General features: G+C 37.6%; 1 protein-coding gene across 2 annotated transcripts in view; it reads left to right on the plus strand.

The window, feature by feature from the left end:
- LOC133555287 (copine-9-like) overlaps positions 1-25,449 on the plus strand; it is a 271,759-nt gene extending 246,310 nt beyond the window's left edge. For both annotated transcript variants that reach the window (XM_061904929.1, XM_061904928.1), the window contains 7 exons: positions 2,481-2,662; positions 9,043-9,170; positions 9,329-9,431; positions 13,157-13,214; positions 19,042-19,115; positions 21,043-23,281; positions 24,793-25,449. In XM_061904929.1, the coding sequence (XP_061760913.1) occupies positions 2,481-2,662; positions 9,043-9,170; positions 9,329-9,431; positions 13,157-13,214; positions 19,042-19,115; positions 21,043-21,207 (710 nt within the window). In that variant the 3' untranslated portion in view covers positions 21,208-23,281; positions 24,793-25,449. The remainder of the gene's footprint in view (positions 1-2,480; positions 2,663-9,042; positions 9,171-9,328; positions 9,432-13,156; positions 13,215-19,041; positions 19,116-21,042; positions 23,282-24,792) is intronic.
- The last annotated feature ends 221 nt before the right edge of the window (positions 25,450-25,670 follow it).

Here is a 25,670-nt window from a genome sequence, read left to right on the forward strand (position 1 = left end):
CACAGCACTCAAGAGAAACAAGCAGGAAATAAAATTGTAAGGTTTGCAAAGACACAAGTTTGTTTTTTTACTGAATATGACAATATAACTGTCATACTAAATATGAAGGTTATATGAAAAATAACTACAAAACCAAACATGCATTATGTCTTAAAACCCTTGTAATATTATATATATGTGAGTTTTACTACAATCAGGCGTTTTGGTAAGGTTTACAAATACAGAAATGAGCTTTTACTCATTCCTCCTTCTTTCACCCAGTCAACATATCTTTACCTGCACACTACCTACCTTCTCTGCATTGTGTGTTCACGCTGGGGCTTCCTGCTTTTAAAGGGGAACATTATCACAATTTCAAAAGGGTTAAAAACAATAAAAACAGTTCCCAGTGGCTTGTTGTATTTTTTGAAGTTTTTTTCAAAATTTTACCGGTCTCGAAATATCCCTAAATAAAGCTTTTAAGTGCCTTATTTTCGCTATCTTCGAAACCACTATCCATTTCCCTGTGACGTCACACAGTGCTGCCAATGTAAACAAACAATGGGAATACCACAGCAAGATATAGGGACATTAGCTCGGATTCAAACTCGGATTTCAGCGACTTAAGCGATTCAACAGATTACGCATGTATTGAAACAGATGGTTGGAGTATGAAAATATTGAAGAAGAAACTGAAGCTATTGAGCGAATAGCTATTGACGCTATTCATAGCCATAGCATGGCCGAATAGCTGCGTTAGCACCGCCGGTAAAATGTGCGGACCAAACGATCAGGACTTTCGCATCTTGTGACACTGGAGCAACTTAAATCCGTCGATTGGTAAGTGTTTGTTTCGCATTAAATGTGGGTGGAAGGAAACGTAATATAGTTGCAAATGCATCTGCAGGTTATCCATACATCTCTGTGCCATGTCTGCTTTAGCACCGCCGGTAAATAGCATGTTAGCATCGATTAGCTGGCAGTCACGCCGCGACCAAATATGTCTGATTAGCACATAAGTCAACATCAACAAACTCACCTTTGTGATTTAGTTGACTTTATCGTTGCAAATGCATCTGCAGGTTATCCATACATCTCTGTGCCATGTCTGCTTTAGCATCGCCGGTCAAATGGCACATTCAATGGGGGTCTGGCGGCAGATTTCTTGCCAGTGGTGCAACTTGAATCCCTCCCTGTTAGTGTTGTTACACCCTCCGACAACACACCCACGAGGCATGATGTCTCCGAGGTTCCAAAAAATAGTGAAAAAAACGGAAAATAACAGAGCTGAGACCCGGTGTTTGTAATGTGTCGAAAATGAAAATGGTGGGTGTGTTACCTCGGCGACGTCACATTCTGACGTCATCGCCTCCAGCGCGATAAACAGAAAGGTGTTTAATTCGCCAAAATTCACCCATTTAGAGTTCGGAAATCGGTTAAAAAAATAGATGGCCTTTTTTCTGCACCATGAAGGTATATATTGACGCTTACATAGGTCTGCTGATAATGTTCCCCTTTAAGCGGCCATCTTGAGGCGGCAGCAGTGCAGCAGCAGCAGCGCAACTAATAATCAGAAGGGTTTAATTTCCTTCCTGTGCGAGTTTGAAGCCGACACAACAAACGCGCTCAGAGGATATAATGTTTGAAAAAGGTGACAGGTTTTTACAAAACGTTTGTTCTGAAGGGGTGATTGCCAACTTCCTGTTGATTTTTGCCCTTGGATGTCAACTAATGAAATGTAGGTCTAAGTACGACCTACATAGAGGTTTTTGTTTTATGTCTCTACGACATTCCTACCGGAAGTTACAAGCAAATTGTCTGTGTTTTCTTCCCAAGAGCAGTTTTGACAGTGTTTTATTCCTAGGGGGTGCTAAAGCGCAATTTTGAGTTTTGGAGTTTGGTTTTATTATTAGATCGCAATTTTCACCAGTCCTGATATGTGTGTCGAGTTTGGTGAGTTTTGAAGCATTTTAAGGGGGTCAAATTAAAGCTCAAAGAGGCAAAAATGAATTTTTTAGGAAACTTTTGTTTTGAAAGGTTTTTTGCCAACTTCCTGCTGATTTTTGCTGATGGGTGTCAGTGTATAGAATCTAGGTCTAAGTCAGACCTACATCGAGGCTTTTGTTTCATGTCTCTACGACATTCCTAATGGAAGTTACAAGCAGTTTTGTCTGTGTTTTTTCCTAGGAGGCGCTAGAGCGCAATTTTGAGTTTTGTCTTTTTAATTAGATCGCAATTTTCGCCAGTCCTGACGTGTGTGTTAAATTTGGTGAGTTTTGAAGCATATTAAGGGGGTCAAACTACAGCTCAAAGAGGCGGCGGTATAATAATAATAAAACCTCACGAATACAATAGTGTCCTCTGTCTCTAACAAGAGTTTTGGAAATGATTGGAAACTCAAGACAGCCATGACATGATGTTCTCTACAAGTCTATGTCCACTTTTGACCAGGACTGTATATTTTGCAGATATTTATGCTAATTAGTGTTCCTGCCCGCCAGGCAATCCCTCCCAGCCCACCTCCCTCCACTATATGAGCCCCTACCAGATGAACGCATACGCCATGGCCCTGAAAGCGGTGGGTGAGATAATCCAGGACTACGACAGCGACAAGCTCTTCCCTGCCTACGGCTTTGGCGCTAAGCTGCCCCCCGACGGCAAAATATCCCACGCTTTCCCACTGGTAAGGAACACTCAAACAGCTGCCGTCGCACTCGCACACACTTTACCCCAAGCGGGGTGTGGGTTTGGACCAGGGGTCGTCGCTGCGACAGCAGCTGGCTGAGAAAGTGACACTCGCCCCCGTGCTAGCAGGGATCTCCCAGCATGCCTTGCATCCATCAGCTTTCACTCCGTCCCCAAAATGGCTCGTACATGTATTAATGAGTGGGTGGGAGGTGGTCCATAAATACACCTGTGACCGACTTATGCCATCGTCGTACGGGTTCCATGGACCACTCAGGAAGGACACTGCTTTGAGCAGGTTTGACTCTTGTTTATTATTTCAATAACACAAGCTTGTCTGTGGTCAGGTCACTTTTCAGCTCCTTCTCTCCTGCTCGCTTTCAGCCGGCCGCGTCGTCGCTGTCTACGGCTCGCTTTCTGTCGCTCTCGGTCCTCAGGTACTCCTTCTGCCTCCATCTCTCCTCCTTCTCCCCTTTTATACAGCGTGAGGAGATAAGTCAATTGTGTGCCGGTGCACGATCCACGCACCTACATTAGATTGCGGCGGCGCCGCTCCCGGCACGCCCCGCCTTTCCGCTCAGCCGCGTTCTCCGCCTCCTTGCTGCCATCTTGGGCAGGGCTCCAGCGTGCCCTGCCCCGGCGTCGGCTCCGCCTCCCCACAACACCGAATAAATGCAATCAATAAAGCACACTATTTGACACCTGTAAAAGCTCCAGTTACCGCCTCTATTCATTTAACCACTGTACGTTTTTAAGAACAGATGTGGCTGTAGGCAACCTCCTGAAGTAACATTAGTTCAGACGCTGTTGGCTTTTCCCCGACGGCTCGTTAACATAATTGGTTGTCGGTTGAAATACTGTCAGTGTTTTCATCCACAGGTGAAAATAGTTTAATGAGCATAGTACAGTACCATGTCAAGTCATACCAGAGACTATAAAAATGTGAGCCATTACCTTCCCTGCTTGGCACTCAGCATTGAGGGTTGGAATTGGGGGTTAAATCACCCCAAAAAATGATTCCCGGGCGTGGCCACCGCTGCTGCTCACTGCTCCCCTCACCTCCCAAGGGGTGATCAAGGGTGATGTGTCAATGCAGAGAATAAAAAGAAAAAAGAAAATGTATACATTTTTCATACAGACTCACTGACTTTGGCTCATTTTCTGTGAAGAACATATATCAGAATACATATTTAATGACCACACCCCCTACACATTTATATTACATATAAGATGTCCGGGTCCACTGGACCCAAGGCTAATAGAAGTGTGGAAATTGATGTTTTGTGTACCACACACACACACACACACACAGCAGGCCTAGACAGAGTGTAGGTACACAGACCATCAGAGGGTCAAATGTGCGAGAAAATGAGAGCAGACCGTGATGACAAACAATGTTGGTTAATATACACATTTTTATTACATATAAGTAGGGCTGCAACTAACGATTAATTTGATAATTTGATACGGGACGGCGTGGCGCAGTGGTAGAGTGGCCGTGTGCAATCCGAGGGTCCCTGGTTCAAATCCCACCTAGTACCAACCTCGTCACGTCCGTTGTGTCCTGAGCAAGACACTTCACCCTTGCTCCTGATGGGTGCTGGTTGGCGCCTTGCATGGCAGCTCCCTCCATCAGTGTGTGTGTGGATGTTGAAGTAGTGTCAAAGCGCTTTGAGTACCTTGAAGGTAGAAAAGCGCTATACAAGTACAACCCATTATAATCGATTAATCTGTCGATTATTACTTCGATTAATCAATTAATAATCGGATAAAAGAGACAATCTCCATTTCTATCCTTTCCAATACTTTATTTTAAAAAAAAGAGCATACTGGCACTAAGTCCTTTCAACTTGCCAAATAAAACAAGGCAAGTGTTACAGAAATGTTCTTTTTGAATAAAGTGCACCGTTGTCATGCACAATAGCAACAATTTGACTTAGCGTAGCTGAGATAGGCGCCAGAGCCCCCCGCGACCCCAAAAGGGAATAAGCGGTAGAAAAATGGATGGAATTTCAAACCTGGCTACTACCTATTCCAACCATTCTGCAATTTTGGATGCTGATGTCTTTCCTCTAGTCCAGGGGTAGGGAACCTATGGCTCTAGAGCCAGATGTGGCTCTTTTGATGACTGCACCTGGCTCTCAGGTAAATCTGAGCTGACATTGCTTAAGACGACAATTAATGAAAAATTCCACTTGTAATCACAGTGTTAAAGATAATGTTCAAAAATATAAAACATTCTCATGCATTTTAATCCATCCAACCGTTTTCTACCACACTTGTTCAAGAAGTTGCGTCAATGGTAAGAAGTGATTTATTATTGGTTAGTGTGGGTCTTGCCCTCCTGGGGGTTCTTCAGACCACCAAGCACCGACATGAGAGCCTGTTTCAGGGTTACATTATTGTTTTATTTTTCAATAAGTCTCTCAGTTGCTTTCCAGCAATTGTCTTTTTTTCTTTCGTTCTCGCTCGCGCTCTGGCTCCAGCCCCAACCCCGTCTCTCCTCCTGGCTGCTGCTTATAACATTGCGACAGATGATTAGATAACAAGGCCCAGGTGGGCCTTCTACGCACCTGTCGCTGATTTCGAGGCCAGTCCTGGCAACACCCCGCTTCGCTGCAGGCCCACAGGCCACGCCCCCTCCACAGTTAGCTTTAGTATAACAATGTTATTACAAAGAATAAGAGACCTATTATACTCTAGAAATGTTGGCCTTACTTAAAAATGCACGCGTTTAGTTGTGTTCAGTTAAAAAAATATATATTACATGGCTCTTAGGGAAATAGATTTTAAATTATTTGGCTTCTTGGCTCTCTCAGCCAAAAAGGTTCCCGACCCCTGCTCTAGTGGCATGGTGGTAAGGCAGATTGACTTCATGTTCCATTCGTCTCCAATGCAACAACATGTATTGCCAAGGTGGCTACACCTGTCCACACATCAGTAGTGACAGCAATTTTGCTCTGGGTGGCTTTTATGTCAGTCTACACTGCATGGAATGTCTGCTCGTACTTCCTCTCCATCAGGTTGATAAAATGGTATCTCGAGGGAAGAGTGTAGCCAGGGTTGAGGACGTCAACCATTGGTCTAAAACCTTCATCCTCCACCATTGATAGTAGCCTCATGTCAGTTAGCAACATATTCAGGTTAACATCAGTCAATGTCATACTTGCCAACCTTGAGACCTCCGATTTGGGAAGTTGGGGGTGGGAGAGCAGACAATGTTGACAATGTTACCACCTTGTGTGGGAACCCTTTTTGGGGATAAGGTAAACATCTGTTCAGTATTTGAACATCAAAGTGTTTGATTGTGAGGCATTAAAAGACACAAAATGCAAGGGGTCCATCAGACCCACAAACGCTGGCTGAGTAACAACAATATGAACGTTGCACAAGTGACAGAAATGGGAAAATATAAAATGGATGGAGTAACATGTGATAAAAAGTTGTTAATGTTTGTCCTCATTTCCCTGAAGGAGACGGACATTCTTCAAAATAGTCACATTTTTAAAAGTGCTATGAGATGAAAAAGCAGCGGAAAGAGAGAGAGAGAGAGGGAGCACACACCTGAGAGGGGAGCAACATCCCAGCTGCTGTGGTTGAGTAACAAAAAGCCTCAAGTGAAGCCCACAAGATTATTACTTAAGTTAAAAAGTTGGAAAAGACAATGACTTAAAATGTGAGGTTGAATGGTAATAAAACCCCCCAGTTGTTTACAAAGCAAATAAAGCAGTGAGTTTAGCCCCTCCCCTCCTCTCTCAGCAATATTTAAGCAAATATTCAATATTTTTTATAAAGTTCTTCTTGCACCAACTTATCAAGGATTTTCATTGCCAGTGAGGTGAGGACAATATGTCTGAAATGATGCAACATGTCAGGAAGACTTGGATTTAGGGACTGGCATATATAGCAAAGATGCTATTTAGCATGTAGCATGTAGCAAAGATGCTATTTAGCATGTAGCATGTAGCAAAGATGCTATTTAGCATGTAGCATGTAGCAAAGATGCTACATAGCATATATCAGGGGTCAGCAACCTTTTTGAAAGCAAGAGCTACTTCTTGGGTACTGATTCATGCCAAGGGCTACCAGTTTGATACACACTTCAATACATTGCCAGAAATAGCCAATTTGCTCAGTTTACCTTTAATAAATGAATCTATATACATATATAAAAAATGGGTATTTCTGTCTGTCATTCCGTCGTGCATTTTTTTCCTTTTACGGAAGATTTTTGGTAGAGAATAAATGATGAAAAAAACACTTAATTGAACGGTTTAAAAGAGGAGAAAACACAAAAAAAATAAAAATTTAATTTTGAAACATAGTTTATCTTCAATTTGGACTCTTTAAAGTTCAAAATTCTACCACAAAAAAAGAAGAGAAAAAGTAGCTAATTTGAAAAAGGATTTAAGTAATTTTTCCTGATTAAGATTTATTTTAGAATTTTAATGTCATGCTTTAAATAGGTTAAAATCCAATCTGCACTTTGTTAGAATATATAACAAATTGGACCAAGCTATATTTCTAACAAAGACAAATCATTATTTCTTCTAGATTTTCCAGAACAAAAATTTTAAAAGAAATTCAAAAGACTTTGAAATAAGATTTAAATTTGATTCTACAGATTTTCTAGATTTGCCAGAATATATATTTTTTAATTTTAATCATGAGTTTGAAGAAATGTTTCACAAATATTCTTCGTCGAAAAAAAAGAAGCTAAAATGAAGAATTAAATCAAAATTTATTTATTATTCTTTACAATAAAACAAATAAATTGACTTGAACATTGATTTAAATTGTCAGGAAAGAAGAGGAAGGAATTTAAAAGGTAAAAAGGTATATGTGTTTAAAAATCCTAAAATAATTTTTAAGGTTGTATTTTTTCTTTAAAATTGTCTTTCTGAAAGTTATGAGAAGCAAAGTAAAAAAAATTATGAATTTATTTAAACAAGTGAAGACCAAGTCTTTAAACAATTTTCTTGGATTTTCAAATTCTATTAGAATTAAAAATGTCGAGCAAAGCGAGACCAGCTTGCTAGTAAATAAATACAATTTAAAAAATAGAGGCAGCTCACTGGTAAGTGCTGCTATTTGAGCTATTTTTAGAACAGGCCAGCGGGCGACTCATCTGGTCCTTACGGGCGACCTGGTGCCCGCCTTGGTGACCCCTGATATTGTATCTTTCCAGACTTTGGGGGTCGGTTGTGTTTCTAATGATTGTTTAAAAATAAAACTACAAACATACTCAATTATTTGGCACAAATAAAGGTGTACCCCACCTTCCACCCAAATGCAGCTGAGATAGGCTCCAGCACCCCCAGCGACCCCAAAAGGGACACGCGGTAGAACACGGATGGATGGATGAATAATCTGGTATTTATTAATCCGGAAAAATCATATATTTTGCCAAAAAAAGTTGACTTTTTAATCAAAAGTTTGTAAAATGACTGCCTTAATGTGAGCCCAGGTGCACATCTGTGCATCATAGGGGCGTGGCTCCTCTTGTTGCTAAGTTACTCAAACCCTAAGCAAGTCACTAGTAAGGGCTAAGTAACGTAAATAGTGTGTGCAAACTGTAAACAAGTATGTCTTATTATTGGGTGTGTTGCAGATGATCTATAATTGATAACAAGTGCAAAAATGGTGCATTTATTATTATTTTTTTTTTTTCGTGTGTACTTGTTATCACCATGGAGACACTCATTGCCCCCCACATTCATTGTGTCATATATTTTATTATATATATATATATATATATATATATATATATATATATATATATATATATATATATATATATATATAAAATACTTGAATTTCAGTGTTCTTTTATTTACACATATATACACACATAACACTCATCTACTCATTGTTGAGTTAAGGGTTGAATTGTCCATCCCTGTTCTATTCTCCCTCACTATTTTTCTAACCATATGCATGTACAGTAGATGGCAGTATTGTCCTGTTTAAGAGTGTCACAACATTGCTGTTTACGGCAGACAAACTGCTTTACGGTAGACAAAAACATGACTGCTGTTGTTGTGTGTTGTTACCGTGCTGGGAGGACATTAATGAAACTGCCTAACAATAAACCCACATAAGAAACCAAGAACTGGCCCTCGATCATTCTACAGTTATAACGTCATTGGGCAGACACTCTGTTTGTATTGTGGGAAAGCGGACGTGAAAAACAGGCTGTCCTCACTCAGGTCACGCCCCCTCCAGCTCTGCCTAAATTTCGGGAGATTTTAGGGAGAAAATTTGTCCCGGGAGGTTTTTGGGAGAGGCGCTGAATTTCGGGAGTCTCCCGGGAAATCCGGAAGGATTGGCAAGTCTGCTTTTACACACTACACCATAATTAATGTTTTCGTTTTGCAGAGTGGCGACAACGACAATCCCAACTGCGTGGGCATCGACGGGGTCCTGGAGGCCTACTTCCAGAGCCTAAGGACCGTGCAGCTCTACGGACCCACCAACTTTGCACCCGTTATCAACAAAGTGGCCAAGTCAGTGTTTGCCAGCCTTCAGTTGCAGCTTTTTGCAAATAAATGTTGTTTTTTTCCTAGTTAAGCTGCACCTGAGGTGCTACTTATGTGATAGCGTTAAAGATTGCACATATTCTTTTTTATCGGGCCTAACCTGCGTGTGTTTGTGTGTTTCCCAGCTGTGCATCGGAGATAACAGATGGCTCACAGTACTTTGTCCTGTTAATGATCACAGATGGAGTCATATCTGATATGGTCCAAACCAAAGAGGCCGTGGTCAATGTGAGTAAACACACATGTCAGCACCGCCAGCTTTCCAACACATTTCTGCACATAACATTTCATGCCCTTTTTACTCTTTTAAACACACTTATTCCTACCATACCTGTATTTTGAGGTTTACTTGAGAAAGTGTAAAAGCTCAAATTAATCCGTCATAGCAACATTTCATGTTGTACAATTTCCTCCTAGATGCGTGTGACGGTATGTTCTATGTAGAAATGTATGCAGCAGATTTATTGATTGATATCAATATATCAGCCTCATTCACATGTGAATAATATAAATATAGTCTGTTATACAGCATTATTCACATGTAAATAATATAAATATATTTTGTTATACAGCAATATTCACATGTAAATAATATAAATATAGTCTGTTATACAGCAATATTCACATGTGAATAATATAAATATAGTCTGTTATACAGCAATATTCACATGTGAATAATATAAATACAGTCTGTTATACAGCATTATTCACATGTGAATGAAAAATACAGTCTATTATACAGCAATATTCACATGTGAGTGATATAAATAGTCTATTATACAACATTATTCACATGTGAATAATATAAATACAGTCTATTATACAGCAATATTCACATTTGAATAATGTAAATACAGTCTATTATACAGCATTATTCACATGTGAGTGATATAAATAGTCTATTATACAGCATTATTCACAAGTGATTAATATAAATACAGTCTATTATACAGCATTATTCACATGTGAATAATATAAATACAGTCTATTATACAGCATTATTCACATGTGAATAATATAAATACAGTCTATTATACAGCAATATTCACATTTGAATAATATAAATACAGTCTATTATACAGCATTATTCACTTGTGAATAACATAAATTCTGTCTATTATTTAGCATTACTCACGTGACTAATATAAATACAGTCTATTATACAGCATTATTCACATGTAAATAACTTGAATACAGTCTATTATACAACATTATTCACATGTGAATAATATAAATACAGTCTATTATACCGCATTGTTTACATGTGAATAATATAAATACAGTCTATTATACAGCAATATTCACATGTGAATAATATACATATAGTCTGTTGTACAGCATTATTCACATGTGAATAATATAAATACAGTCTATTATACAGAATTATTCACATTTGAGTAATATAAATACAGTCAATTATACAGCATTATTCACCTGTGAATAACTTAAATTCAGTCTATTATTTAGCATTATTCACGTGGCTAATATAAATACAGTCTATTATACAGCATTATTCACATGTAAATAATATAAATACAGTCTATTATACAGCATTATTCACATGTGAGTAATATAAATACAGTCTATTATACAGCATTATTCACATGTGAGTAATATAAATACAGTCTATTATACAGCATTATTCACATGTGAATAATATAAATACAGTCTATTATACAGCATTATTCACATGTGAGTAATATAAATACAGTCTATTATACAGCATTATTCACATGTGAATAATATAAATACAGTCTATTATACAGCATTATTCACATGTGAATAATATAAATACAGTCTATTATACAGCATTATTCACATGTGAATAATGTAAATACAGTCTATTATACAGCATTATTCACATGTGAATAATATAAATACAGTCTATTATACAGCATTATTCACATGTGAGTAATATAAATACAGTCTATTATACAGCATTATTCACATGTGAGTAATATAAATACAGTCTATTATACAGCATCATTCACATGTAAATAATATAAATACATTATGCATAGCAATACCAATTTAATCTGTTTTTGAATGGGTTAAGGTCCACTTTTGAAACTGCTTTGTTTATTCAAATCAAACACCTTTTCGTCTATGTTGCCATACTCCGAAACATCAAAATATTGTCGCTCTGTTCAAACTAAATGAAATGTACGTCTTCAAGACTGGCTGGGTAGTGCCCTCCAAAGCAGACCTGGGCAATTATTTGAACTCTTGTAGCCAAATTTAGAGGAGAAAAATGTGTGTGGGGGGCCGGGACATCTATTTTTAGGAACAATAATACAAAACCTCACAGTAATGTCAGAGTGAATGCTTAAAAATGACATGACAGACCACCTTAAACGGAGTGGAATTTTACATTTATTTACGGAATGAGACACCCAGAATTTAAATGAAAATAAAATGCAGGATTTACAATATTAAGTATGAAGTATAAAACACTGAATATTGAAAACATATGAAAGTTATACCTGATCTCCATCCACATATTTTACAATCAAGTGAAAACCCCCCAAAAATGCAGCAAATAGAGACAAAAACACCACCTACAATCTGATAAATCTGACATATCACTAAGCTTTAGAACTTTGTTGTGAAAATCTACTTCCGCCTCTGTCCCTGAAACCCACATTTCAGGCTGGCCACTCTGGAAACACTCCCCACCCACACTGTGACTTAGATTACCATAGTAACTAATTAGGTTACCATAGTAACTAATTAGATTACCATAGTAACTCATTTGGTTACCATAGTAACTAGTACAAACGCCGTTTCCATATGAGTTGGGAAATTGTGTTAGATGTAAATATAAACAGAATACAATGATTTGCAAATCCTTTTCAAGCCATATTCAGTTGAATATGCTACAAAGACCTTCGACCTTCGATCCCTCAGACGGCACTGTATCAAAAACCGACATCAATCTCTAAAGGATATCACCACATGGGCTCAGGAACACTTCAGAAAACCACTGTCACTAAATACAGTTTGTCGCGTGGTGAACATGCCCTTTCCCAACTACTTTGGCATGTGTTGCAGCCATGAAATTCTAAGTTAATTATTATTTGCAAATAAATGATGAAGTTTATGAGTTTGAATATGGCTTGAAAAGGATTTGCAAATCATTGTATTCTGTTTATATTTACATCTAACACCATTTCCCAACTCATATGGAAACGGGGTTTGTAAATCATGCAAAAAGCGCAGATTCCAAGCATTGAATGACTTTGTATAGTTCAAGAACTACGGGTATTTGGAAAACATCACATCACAATGGCAGTTACAGATTCCATTTTAAGGATCTACTAATTAATATTTATACATCAATAAAGTGTTGGTGTTTTTTACTGGCATCAATGGTCAGCCTACACGTATCTCTTATGTGTCACTGCCATCTACTTATCACACTTATTGCTACACCATGTATAAAATAAAATTCCTTCGAAAATACCCCTCATTTTTGTATTTTTTTGTCTTGTTATTGAACACTGATTTATTGCAGTGCGGTAGTTGGCTACCGACTCAACGTCCAGCTACTGACAGACATGTATGAACATTGAAAATCAATTCTGTGACCGCCTCATTGCTGCTAGCAGCTTTAATATCCCATTACGGTTCATTCCAACGTTTCCCATTCTTCACCGATCACATGCCTAGATTGCCCTACAATGAGATGTGTGGCCTTCCGATTTCATTCCAACTTAGCAATTATGGCACGGTTCCTTGCAAAGGCAAGCGCCGACCCAAACGTGGCGTGGAACTCAGGTTGTGCTTGCCAGCGTTGTAGCGACAGACTAACAGCTCGAGCCTTTTGGAGGGAAATTGAATGGATTTTGTGGCTTTTGTTTTCATTGTGACGGACAAGTGTGACGGCCACTTTGGCACACGGTGAATTCCCTTCTCTTGTCTCGCTGCTAAAAGTCTCCTCTCTCCCCCTGCAGGCAGCATCACTCCCACTGTCCATAATCATTGTCGGCGTTGGACCTGCAGAGTTTGATGGTGAGTTCGTTCCGTTTATATCTACTTGCAAGGGAATTTGATTGATAAAGCCGCAACATTGTTTTTATTCATGTTACGGCCCGGACTCCTGCCAACGTCGCTCATCCGTCTGTGCGCACCTCGGGACACGCCCACGGGCGCGCACGTCTCCGCCCTCCAACATCATTCTTCGGCAATCAACACACCTGTCCTTGATGAGGGATCTGCCTTCTTAAGCCTGGACAACCTGCCATCACTCGCCGGAGTATACTGTTATGGTTTAAACAGAGGGAGATGACGGCAGACTGACACCAGGTGGCAGTAATGTCCAAAGATTTTGATTGATTGATTGATTGATACTTTTATTAGTAGATTGCACAGTACAGTACATATTCCGTACAATTGACCACTAAATGGTAACACCACAATAAGTTTTTCAACTTGTTTAAGTCGGGGTCCACGTTAATCAATTCATGGTGAAGGCAGATCGCTCATCAAGGACAGGTGTGTTGATTGCTGAAGAATGATTGCAGCTGGTGGATGTTGGAGGGCGGAGACATGCGCAGCGCGTCCCTGGATTTGCGCGTCGGTGGGCGTGTCCCGAGGTGCTCACAGAAGGATGAGCGACGTTGGCAGGAGTTCAACAGTCATATTTCCTGTGACTTGAGAGTACGACTTACCACCAGCACAGCGTGACTGTGAATGATACTTAGGGGTCGTGTTCTAATAGACCAGGGTTCAGCAACATGGTGCCCACGGGCACCAGGTCGCCCGTAAGGACCAGATGAGTCGCCCGCTGGCCTGTTCTAAGAATAGCTCAAATAGCAGCACTTACCAGTGAGCTGCCTCTATTTTTTAAATTGTATTTATTTACTAGCAAGCTGGTCTCGCTTTGCTCGACATTTTTAATTCTAAGAGAGACAAAACTCAAATAGAATTTGAAAATCCAAGAAAATATTTTAGAGACTTGGTCTTCACTTGTTTAAATTAATTAATAATTTTTTTTACTTTGCTTCTTATAACTTTCAGAAAGACAATTTTAGAGAAAAAAATACAACCTTAAAAATGATTTTAGGATTTTTAAACACATATACCTTTTTACCTTTTAAATTCCTTCCTCTTCTTTCCTGACAATGTAAATCAATGTTTAAGTATATATATTTTTTTTTATTGTAAAGAATAAATACATTTTAATTTAATTCTTCATTTTAGCTTCGGTTTTTTCGACGAAGAATATTTGTGAAATATCTCCTCAAATTTATTATGATTGAAATTTAAAACAAATATTCTGGCAAATCTAGAAAATCTGTAGAATCAAATTTAAATCTTATTTCAAAGTCTTTTGAATTTCTTTTAACATTTTTGTTCTGGAAAATCTAGAAGAAATAATGATTTGTCTTTGTTAAAAATATAGCTTGGTTCAATTTGTTATATATTCTAACAAAGTGCAGATTGGATCAAAATTCTAAAATTAATCTTAATCAGGAAAAATTACTAATGATGTTCCATAATTTTTTTTTCCATAATTTTTTTTTAACCCTAACCCTAACGCAGCCGTTCTTTGAAGGCTCGTAAAATCAAAACCGGAGCAGTAAGAAAAACTCTTTGCTCAACTTTTAATCAGAAGGGTTCAATCTCTGTCCAGTGCGAGTTTGAAGCCGACACGACCAATGCACTCAGAGGAGATAATGTTTAAAAAAGGTGACTTTTTTTTTTTAAACGTTTGTTTTGAAGGGTTTATTGCCAACTTCCTGTTGATTTTTGCTGAAAATGTCAGTAATTGAAATGTAGGTCTAAGTGAGACCTACATAGAGGTTTTTGTTTCATGTCTCTACGACATTCCTACCAGTTTTGTCTGTGTTTTCTTCCTAGGAACAATTTTGTCTGTGTTTTATTCCTAGGGGGCGCTAGAGCGCAATTTTGAGTTTTTTTTTATTTTTTTATTATTAGATTGTAATTTTTGCCAGTCCTGATGTGTGTGTCAAATTTGGTGAGTTTTGAAGCATGTTAAAGGCCTACTGAAATGAGATGTTCTTATTTAAACGGGGATAGCAGCTCCATTCTATGTGTCATACTTCATCATTTCACCATATTGCCATATTTTTGCTGAAAGGATTTAGTAGAGAACATCCACGATAAAGTGGGCAACTGCAGAAAAGCCCCGCCTCTACCGGAAGTAGCAGACAATGACGTCACATGTTGATGGCTCCTCACATATTCACATTGTGTTTAATGGGAGCCTCCAACAAAAACAGATATTCAGCCCAAGAAAACGACAATTTCCACATTAATTTGAGCGAGGATGAAAGATTTGTGTTTGAGGATATTGATAGCGACGGACTGGAAAAACAAACGCGATTGCAATCGCGTTGCATTGAGACTGATTCATATGTTTTTAGACACATTTACTAGGATAATTCTGGGAATTCCCTTATCTTTCTATTGTGTTGCTAGTGTTTTAGTGAGTTAAATAGTACCTGATAGTCGGAGGGGTGTGTCCATGGCCGGGTGTTGACGCCAGTGTCTCAGGGGAGTCGAAGGCAGCTTTATGGACGGCACAAGCTCAGCTGATATCCGGTAAGAGGCGACTTTTTAACCACAATTTTCTCACCAAAACCTGCTGGTTGACATCTAGTCGGGATCCATGTCCGCTCTGATCCATAGTAAAGTTTCACCTCCGGGAATTTTAAACAAGGAATCACCGTGTGTTTGTGTGACTAAAGGCTAAAGCTTCCCAACTCCATTGTTCTACTTTGACTTCTCCAATATTAATTGAACAAATTGCAAAAGATTCAGCAACACAGATGTCCAAAATACTGTATAATTATGCCGTTAAAGCAGACCACTTTTAGCTGTGTGTGTGTGCAGCGCTCATATTCATAACAGCCCCTGACGTCACGCGTACACGTCATCATTACACAACGTTTTCAAGAGAAAAGTCCCGGGAAATGTAAAATTGCAATTTAGTAAAGTAAAGCGTCCGTATTGTCATGTGTTGCAATGTTAATATTTCATCATTGATATATAAACTATCAGACTGTGTGGCTTTCAGTAGGACTTTAAGGGGGTCAAATAACAGCTCAAAAAGGCAAAGGTGACGGATTTTACAAAACTTTTGTTTTGAAGGGGGAATTTCAAACCTCCTGTTGATTTTTGCTGAAGGATGTAAGTGTATGGAATCTAGGTCTAAGTGAGACCTACATAGAGGTTTTTGTTTCATGTCTCTACGACATTCCTACTGGAAGTTACAGGCAGTTTTGTCTGTGTTTTCTTCCTAGGGGGTGCTCATTTTTAGTTCTGGGGTTAGGTTTTTTTAAATTAAATCCCAATGTTTGCCAGTCCTGATGTGCGTGTCAAATTTGTTGAGTTTTGAAGCATGTTAAGGGGGTCAAATTACAGCTCAAAGCTGCGGAATAAAACGCTAGAAATTCAATAGGGTCCTCCGTCCCAAAGGGACATTCGGTCCCTAATAAGAGTTGTAGAAATGATTGGAAACTCAAGACAGCCATGACATGATGTTCTTTACAGGTGTATGTAGACTTTTGACCAGGACTGGATGTCCATAAAGCCATCATACAAGACAGCCATGACATGATGTTCTTTACAGGTGTATGTACACTTTTGACCAGGACTGGATGTCCATAAAGCCATCATACAAGACAGCCATGACATGATGTTCTTTACAGGTGTATGTACACTTTTGACCAGGACTGTATGTCCATAAAGCCATCATACAAGACAGCCATGACATGATGTTCTTTACAGGTGTATGTAGACTTTTGACCAGGACTGTATGTCCATAAAGCCATCATACTGGAGGCTCAACATTAGAGCAGAAGTGTGCCTGCTGGTGGTAAAATGACAATAAATCTCCTGCAGCGCTGATTTTAAACTACGTGTCACCTGGGATGTAAATATAATATATGTAAATATAATATATGTAAATATAATATATGCACTCGTCTTTAAGTAAGACCTGACCTTTTTGTTTTTTTATAGCTCGGCCTATATCAGGGGTCAGCAACCTTTTTGAAAGCAAGAGCTACTTCTTGGGTACTGATTCATGCCAAGGGCTACCAGTTTGATACACACTTCTATACATTGCCAGAAATAGCCAATTTGCTCAGTTTACCTTTAATAAATAAATCTATATATATATATATATATATATATATAAAAATGGATATTTCTGTCTGTCATTCCGTCGTACATTTTTTTTCCTTTTACAGAAGGTTTTTTGTGGAGAATAAATGATGAAAAAAACGCTTAATTGAACGGTTTAAAAGAGGAGAAAACAGGAAAAAAATGAAAACAAAATTTTGAAACATAGTTTATCTTCAATTTCGACTCTTTAAAATTCAAAATTCAACCGAAAAAAAGGAGTAAAACTAGCTAATCCGAATCTTTTTGAAAAAATTTAAAAAAGAATTCATGGAACATCATTAGTCATTTTTTCCTGATTGAGATTCCTTTTTTGAATTTTGATGACATGTTTTAAATAAGTTAAAATCCAATCTGCACTTTGTTAGAATATATAACAAATTGGACCAAGCTATATTTCTAACAAAGACAAATCATTATTTTTTTTTTATATTTTCCAGAACAAAAACTTTAAAAGAAATTCAAGAGTTTGAAATAAGATTTAAATTGGATTCTTAAGATTTTCTAGATTCGTCAGAATATTTTTATTTTATTTTAATCATAAGGTTGAAGAAATATTTCACAAATATTGTTCGTCGAAAAAACAGAAGCTAAAATGAAGCATTTAATTAAAATGTATTTATTATTCTTTACAATAAAAAAATAATTTACTTGAACATTTATTTAAATTATCAGGAAAGAAGAGGAAGGAATTTAAAAGGTAAAAAGGTATATGTGTTTAAAAATCCTAAAATCATTTTTAAGGTTGTATTTTTTCTCTAAAATTGTCTTTCTGAAAGTTATAAGAAGCAAAGTAAAAAAAAAACATGGATTTATTTAAACAAGTGAAGACCCATCCATCCATCCATTTTCTACCGCTTATTCCCTTTCGGGGTCGCGGGGGGTGCTGGCGCCTATCTCAGCTACAATCGGGCGGAAGGCGGGATACACCCTGGACAAGTCGCCACCTCATCGCAGGGCCAACACAGATAGACAGACAACATTCACACACTAGGGACCATTTAGTGTTGCCAATCAACCTATCCCCAGGTGCATGTCTTTGGAGGTGGGAGGGGCCTATCCCCAGGTGCATGTCTTCGGAGGTGGGAGGGGTCTATCCCCAGGTGCATGTCTTTGGAGGTGGGAGGAAGCCGGAGTACCCGGAGGGAACCCACGCAGTCACGGGGAGAACATGCAAACTCCACACAGAAAGATCCCGAGCCTGGATTTGAACCCAGGACTGCAGGACCTTCGTATTGTGAGGCAGACGCACTAACCCCTCTGCCACCGTGAAGCCCAAGTGAAGACCAAGTCTTTAAAATATTTTTTTAGATTTTCAAATTCTATTTGAGTTTTGTCTCTCTTAGAATTAAAAATGTGGAGCAAAGCGAGACCAGCTTGCTAGTAAATAAATACAATTTAAAAAATAGAGGCAGCTCACTGGTAAGTGCTGCTATTTGAGCTATTTTTAGAACAGGCCAGCGGGCGACTCATCTGGTCCTTACGGGCGACCTGGTGCCCGCCTTGGTCTACCCTGGTCTAAAGTGTTCCATCCACACTCCACTAGATAACTTTTCTTCTTCACCCGCCGTGTTCTTTCTCTGTAATTGTGATGATCATTTTCATTTTCCCCCTCGGTGGCTTTGATGTTGAGTCACTCTCTCTCTCTCTCTCTGTCTTTTTTCCCTTCTGTGTCTCTGGCTTCCAGCCATGGAAGAGCTGGATGGAGATGAGGTGAGAGTCTCCTCCAGAGGGCGCCTGGCAGAGAGAGACATTGTCCAGGTACTCATCATCATTCCATTCAACTTAGCGGGGGGGGGGGGCTGTTAGCGGCGCGGTGAGACAACACACCAGAGCACGCTGGTGGGAGGCTTCCATTGGACACCAAATTGCTTGAATAGTCCAAACTCTATTTATCATGCTTTTTTTTACGAGACAAAGATTACTCAGCGTTTATGTTTCTTTACAGCATTTCTCAACATGGCTTTTGTTCTGTTCAGGTTACTGTTGACTGCCAGCAACAACATTGTATTTGTTAATAGTGATGGACCAATATAACAGCAAACTACTACTACATATATATATATAGCCTTCTTAATAACGAAAAAAAGGTCCGTTTTTTTTTATTAAATGCAGTGCATTTTTTGTTTGTAATCCTACTAAATTCTCAAAGCTGCATAATCAAATTCATTATGAATGTTTCATATATATAATGTATGTATGTATGCATGTATGTATATATGTTGGATCCGCTTTGGACTGGACTCTCGCGACTGTGTTGGATCCATTATGGATTGAACTTTCACAGTATCATGTTAGACCCGCTCCACATCCATTGCTTTCCTCCTCTCCAAGGTTCTCATAGTCATCATTGTCACCGACGTCCCACTGGATCATTATTGTCACCGATGTCCCACTGGGTGTGAGTTTTCCTTGCCCTTATGTGGGCCTACCGAGGATGTCGTAGTGGTTTGTGCAGCCCTTTGAGACATTAGTGATTTAGGGCTATATCAGTAAACATCGATTGATTGATGTGTATATGTATGCATATATATATATATATATATATATTTATGTATGTATGTATACATGTATGTATGTATGTTTATATGTATACATATATGTATGTATGTATGTATGTATGTATGTATGTATATATGTACCCCGCCTAACACCCGAATACAGCTGGGATAGGCTGCAGCGACCCCCCCATGGCCCCAAAAGGGACAATCGGTAGAAAATGTTGGATGGATATATATATATATATATATATATATATATATATCCATGTATATATGTATATATATATATATATATATATATATATATATATATATATATATATATACATATATAAATACATATGTATAGCCTTCTAAATAACGGGAAAAAAAGTAAGTTTTTTTTTATTAAAAAAAACTTTTTTTACTAAATTCTCAAAGCTGCATAATCAAATTTATTGTGAATGTTTTTATATATATATATATATATATATTTATATATATAATATATATATATCCATCCATTTCCTAACCCTTGTCCGCGGGGGGTCGCTGGAGCGTAATTATATTATATATATATATATATATATATATATATATATAATATAATATATATATACCCCGCCTACCCCTTGAATGCAGCTGAGATAATTACGCTCCAGCTGCCCCAAAAGGGACTAGGGTTAGGAAATGGATGGATATATATATATATATATATATATATATATATATATATATATATATATACATATATATATATATATATATATATATATATATACATATATGTATGTATGTATGTATGTGTGTGTGTGTGTGTGTGTGTGTATGTATTTACAGTCCGCAAATTGTTTTTGTTTTTTACTCCTGTCTTATACAATAGAGGATCTTTGGAAGATGTTTCCCTAATAATCCCTCAAAAACAGCAGAGTGCTCCTCTCACATAGAGGATCTTTGACAAGGATTGTCATTCTCCTGAGGTTTGATAGTTGCAGTTCCTCATTAAAAACAGCAGGATGCTCCTGTTTTGACTTTTTTAAATCACTGCTTAGCATCCTGTCCTAAAGGCAACAGTTTAGTTTTGTCGTGTAGTTCACCTCATTTCCAGTAAAAGTTAAATAATTGTCGTTTTTGTGCAACGACAAGAACAGACAATAACCAGGAACAAGACAAAAAAGTGTTTCTGTTTTGTTCCCCTGCCGCTCCAGTTTGTTCCATTCCGGGACTACGTGGACAGATCTGGAAACCAAGTCCTCAGCATGGCCCGGCTGGCTAAGGACGTCCTGGCCGAGATCCCGGACCAGCTGCTGTCTTTCATGAAGAGTCAAGGGATCGAACCGCGGCCGGCCCGCTCGTCCTCGCCGCTCCCTTAGCCCGCGTTTGCCACCCAACACTCCCCCACACCACCTTGCCAGGGAAGTCACTCCATCCAAACGTTGTCTCTCCTCGCCGCTTCATCAGGATCAAAGCTCACAAAACTACTTGCAAATATTTCTCAACCACCTTGTCCGTCAGTGCTGATGTGTCAAATAGTCATCGTTGCAGTTTTATGTGTCAAATAGTCATCGTTTGCAGTTTTATGTGTCAAATAGTCATCGTTGCAGTTTTATGTGTCAAATAGTCATCGTTGCAGTTTTATGTGTCAAATAGTCATCTTTGCAGTTTTATGTGTCAAATAGTCATCTTTGCAGTTTTATGTGTCAAATAGTCATCTTTGCAGTTTTATGTGTCAAATAGTCATCTTTGCAGTTTTATGTGTCAAATAGTCATCGTTGCAGTTTTATGTGTCAAATAGTCATCTTTGCAGTTTTATGTGTCAAATAGTCATCTTTGCAGTTTTATGTGTCAAATAGTCATCATTGCAGTTTTATGTGTCAAATAGTCATCTTTGCAGTTTTATGTGTCAAATAGTCATCTTTGCAGTTTTATGTGTCAAATAGTCATCGTTGCAGTTTGATGTGTCAAATAGTCATCTTTGCAGTTTTATGTGTCAAATAGTCATCGTTGCAGTTTGATGTGTCAAATAGTCATCGTTGCAGTTTTATGTGTCAAATAGTCATCTTTGCAGTTTTATGTGTCAAATAGTCATCTTTGCAGTTTTATGTGTCAAATAGTCATCATTGCAGTTTTATGTGTCAAATAGTCATCTTTGCAGTTTTATGTGTCAAATAGTCATCGTTGCAGTTTGATGTGTCAAATAGTCATCGTTGCAGTTTTATGTGTCAAATAGTCATCTTTGCAGTTTTATGTGTCAAATAGTCATCGTTGCAGTTTTATGTGTCAAATAGTCATCTTTGCAGTTTTATGTGTCAAATAGTCATCTTTGCAGTTTTATGTGTCAAATAGTCATCGTTGCAGTTTTAGTCACAGCAACATGTGGACCAAAGCGGGTCAAATTGCAAATTTGATCGTAACTCGGGAGTGAAGGTCTTGTTTGCACCAGAGTGTTTACATTATAGAAAAAGTCAAAAAAATAGTATTTACAATAAAAAAAGATGGCAGGTCAGTGGGCAGAATTGAAGCGTAAAACTTATGTTGTTGCAGCATTGAAAACTGATGCCACTCGTATTTTGACCACAATAATCCTGGGATTGAGCTGACATTTTTACCACAACATCAGCAATGGTAGTTTTTACAGTGTATTACGTAAATGGAAAAACGGTGCTGCTGTTAATTTTACGGTAAAATTCTGACTGAGTTGCCATTATTTTTTTTAACTTAAGATCAATGGTAGTTTTATTTTTATTTTTTCTTACAATGCATCACTGTATATTTAAAAAAAAACTACCACTGTTAATTTTACGGTAACATTTTGATGAATGAGCTGCCAGTTTTTTTGTTTGTTTTTTTAACCCAAAATTTTAGTGTAGTTGTTTTTCCGGCGCTTTACTGTAATTAAAAAAAAATTAAAAATATTACCTCTGTTAATTTTACGCAAAAATTTTGGCGACTGAACTGCCAGTTTTTCTTATTTTATTTACCCTAAAATCTTCGGTAGTTGTTTTTACAGCAGATTACTGTTATTTAAAAAAACAAAACAAACACAGTACCACTGTTAATTTTATGGTAAAATGTTAGTGACTGAGCTGCCCATTTTTTGTTTGTTTTTTTACCCCAAAATCTATGGTAGTTGTTTTTTTACAGCGCATTACTGTAATTTAAAATAAAACAGTACCACTGTTAATTTTATGATAAATGGTGGTAACTGAGCTGCAATTTTTTTGTTTTTTTACCCTAAATTCCACGGTAGTTTTTACAGTGCATTCCTGTATTTAAAAAAAAACAAAAAAAACACTGGTGCTGTTAGATTGATGGTAGAATTCTGACTGAGCTGCTAGTATTTTTTTTTTGTACCGTAAAATCAACTGTAGTTTTTTTTTTAATGCACTGTTTTTGTTCACAGTGCATTACTGGAAATGGAAAAACACAACAACTGTCATTATTAAGGTAATGGTCAGTCTTTTACAAACTTGAGCTGGAATTGTATGACCATTAAGATAGTCGTTTTCCTTTTTTTTTTTATTATTATTTTTTGGGGCTCCTGTAACAGTTAAAACAAGTATTTTGCAGTAGATTTCTAAACACTCCTGACATAAGGAACATGCCTAACTAGCATTTTGTGCAGTCGACATTTGTGTCTTTCACAACCGACCCCCAAAGTCTGGAAAGATACAATATCAGGGGTCACCAAGGCGGGCACCAGGTCGCCCGTAAGGACCAGATGAGTCGCCCGCTGGCCTGTTCTAAAAATAGCTCAAATAGCAGCACTTACCAGTGAGCTGCCTCTATTTTTTAAATTGTATTTATTTACTAACAAGCTGGTCTCGCTTTGCTCGACATTTTTAATTCTAAGAGAGACAAAACTCAAATAGAATTTGAAAATCCAAGAAAATTGTTTAAAGACTTGGTCTTCACTTGTTTAAATAAATTCATTTATTTTTTTACTTTGCTTCTTATAACTTTTAGAAATTTTAGTGAAAAAATCCAACCTTAAAAATGATTTTAGGATTTTTAAACACATATACCTTTTTTTACCTTTTAAATTCCTTCCTCTTCTTTCCTGACAATTTAAATCAATGTTCAAGTAATTTTATTTTATTTTTTTATTGTAAAGAATAATGAATACATTTTAATTTAATTCTTCATTTTAGCTTCTGTTTTTTCAAAGAAGAATATGTGTGAAATATTTCTTCAAACTTATTATAATTAAAATTAAAAAAATATTCTGGCAAATCTAGAAAATCTGTAGAATCAAATTTTAATCTTATTTCAAAGTCTTTTGAATTTCTTTTAAAATTTTTATTCTGGAAAATCTAGAAGAAATAATGATTTGTCTTTGTTAGAAATATAGCTTGGTCCAATTTGTTATATATTCTAACAAAGTGCAGATTGGATTTTAACATATTTAAAACATGTCATCAAAAACCAAAAATTAATCTTCATCAGGAAAAATTACTAATGATGTTCTATTAATTCTATTTTTATATTTTTCAAAAAGATTCAAATTTAGCTAGTTTTTCTCTTCATTTTTTTCTGGTTGAATTTAGAATTTTAAAGAGTCGAAATTGAAGATAAACTATGTTTCAAAATTTAATTTTCATTTTTTTTGTGTTTTCTCCTCTTTTAAACCGTTCAATTAAGTGTTTTTTTTTCATCATTTATTCTCTACAAAAACCTTCCGTAAAAGGAAAAAAATGTACGACGGAATGACAGACAGAAATACCCTTTTTTTTTATACATATATAGATTTATTTATTAAAGGTAAATTGAGCAAATTGGCTATTTCTGGCAATGTATTGAAGTGTGTATCAAACTGGTAGCCCTTGGCATGAATCAGTACCCAAGAAGTAGCTCTTGCTTTCAAAAAGGTTGGTGACCCCTGACCTAGATAAAACAAATGTCCACTGCAGAGGACGCCGCACTTTAACCTCCAATCGGATTGCCATCCTTTTTCGCAGCCACCAGGGGGCGTCCCCAAGGACTGCTATGATAGACTGTGATCTACTAACCAGCGTGAGAGGGATCGAATGTCAACATCTCCTCACACCCCTGAAAGACAAAAAAAATAAAATCCATCCATCATCCCGCCGGCGCCACACCCAGCCATCTTTTCCCAGCGTGACGCCACGCTCTCTGAGAAATGTCAGACTGGCCTGCAGAGAGGAAAGAACACGTGAGAAAGCTGCCAGGGATCGAGGAAGGAAGGATGTAAATAGAAGAGGTTGGCATCACTTGTTTTCTTCTTTTTATGATGGACGCAAAAGACTCAACCTGGATTGTAATCTTGTCCCTATGCATGCCCCGCCCACCCACTGTGTGCCACAGCCGTGTGCAAAGTGGAGAAATGTCTCCCTCTGGTGGCCGTCAGCCGTAAAGACACTATTGTACTCTATTATGCATGACCGCGGAGATGATCCCACTTTAGACCAGGAGATCACTAACTTAGAATTATTGGTTTTGAATAACTTAAAAAAAAAAAAAAAAGAAAAATAGTGCCAGTTTTATAACAGCGTGTGATCTACTTTGTTGTCTTGAGTCCCTTGCATGTCGGGGAATAAACAAACTAGGATGTACACCTGGCAGGATTAAACGATTTCCGCTCGTAAACTCATCAACTGTGAATATTGCGGCGCGGGTGTGCCTAATGTTGTGTCCATTGACTTTATACAGCAGGGGTCGGCAACCCAAATGTTGAAATTATGAGTCATATTGGACCAAAAATACAAAAACAAATATGTCTGGAGCCGCAAAAAAAAAAAAAAAAATGCCACGTTACATAGAGATAGTGTGTCTTGAGATATAAATAGAATTAAGAGGACTTAAAGCAGGGGTGTCC

This window comes from Nerophis ophidion, linkage group LG06 (assembly GCF_033978795.1).
Source record: "Nerophis ophidion isolate RoL-2023_Sa linkage group LG06, RoL_Noph_v1.0, whole genome shotgun sequence".
In the NCBI taxonomy this organism is placed as follows: Eukaryota; Metazoa; Chordata; class Actinopteri; order Syngnathiformes; family Syngnathidae; genus Nerophis; species Nerophis ophidion.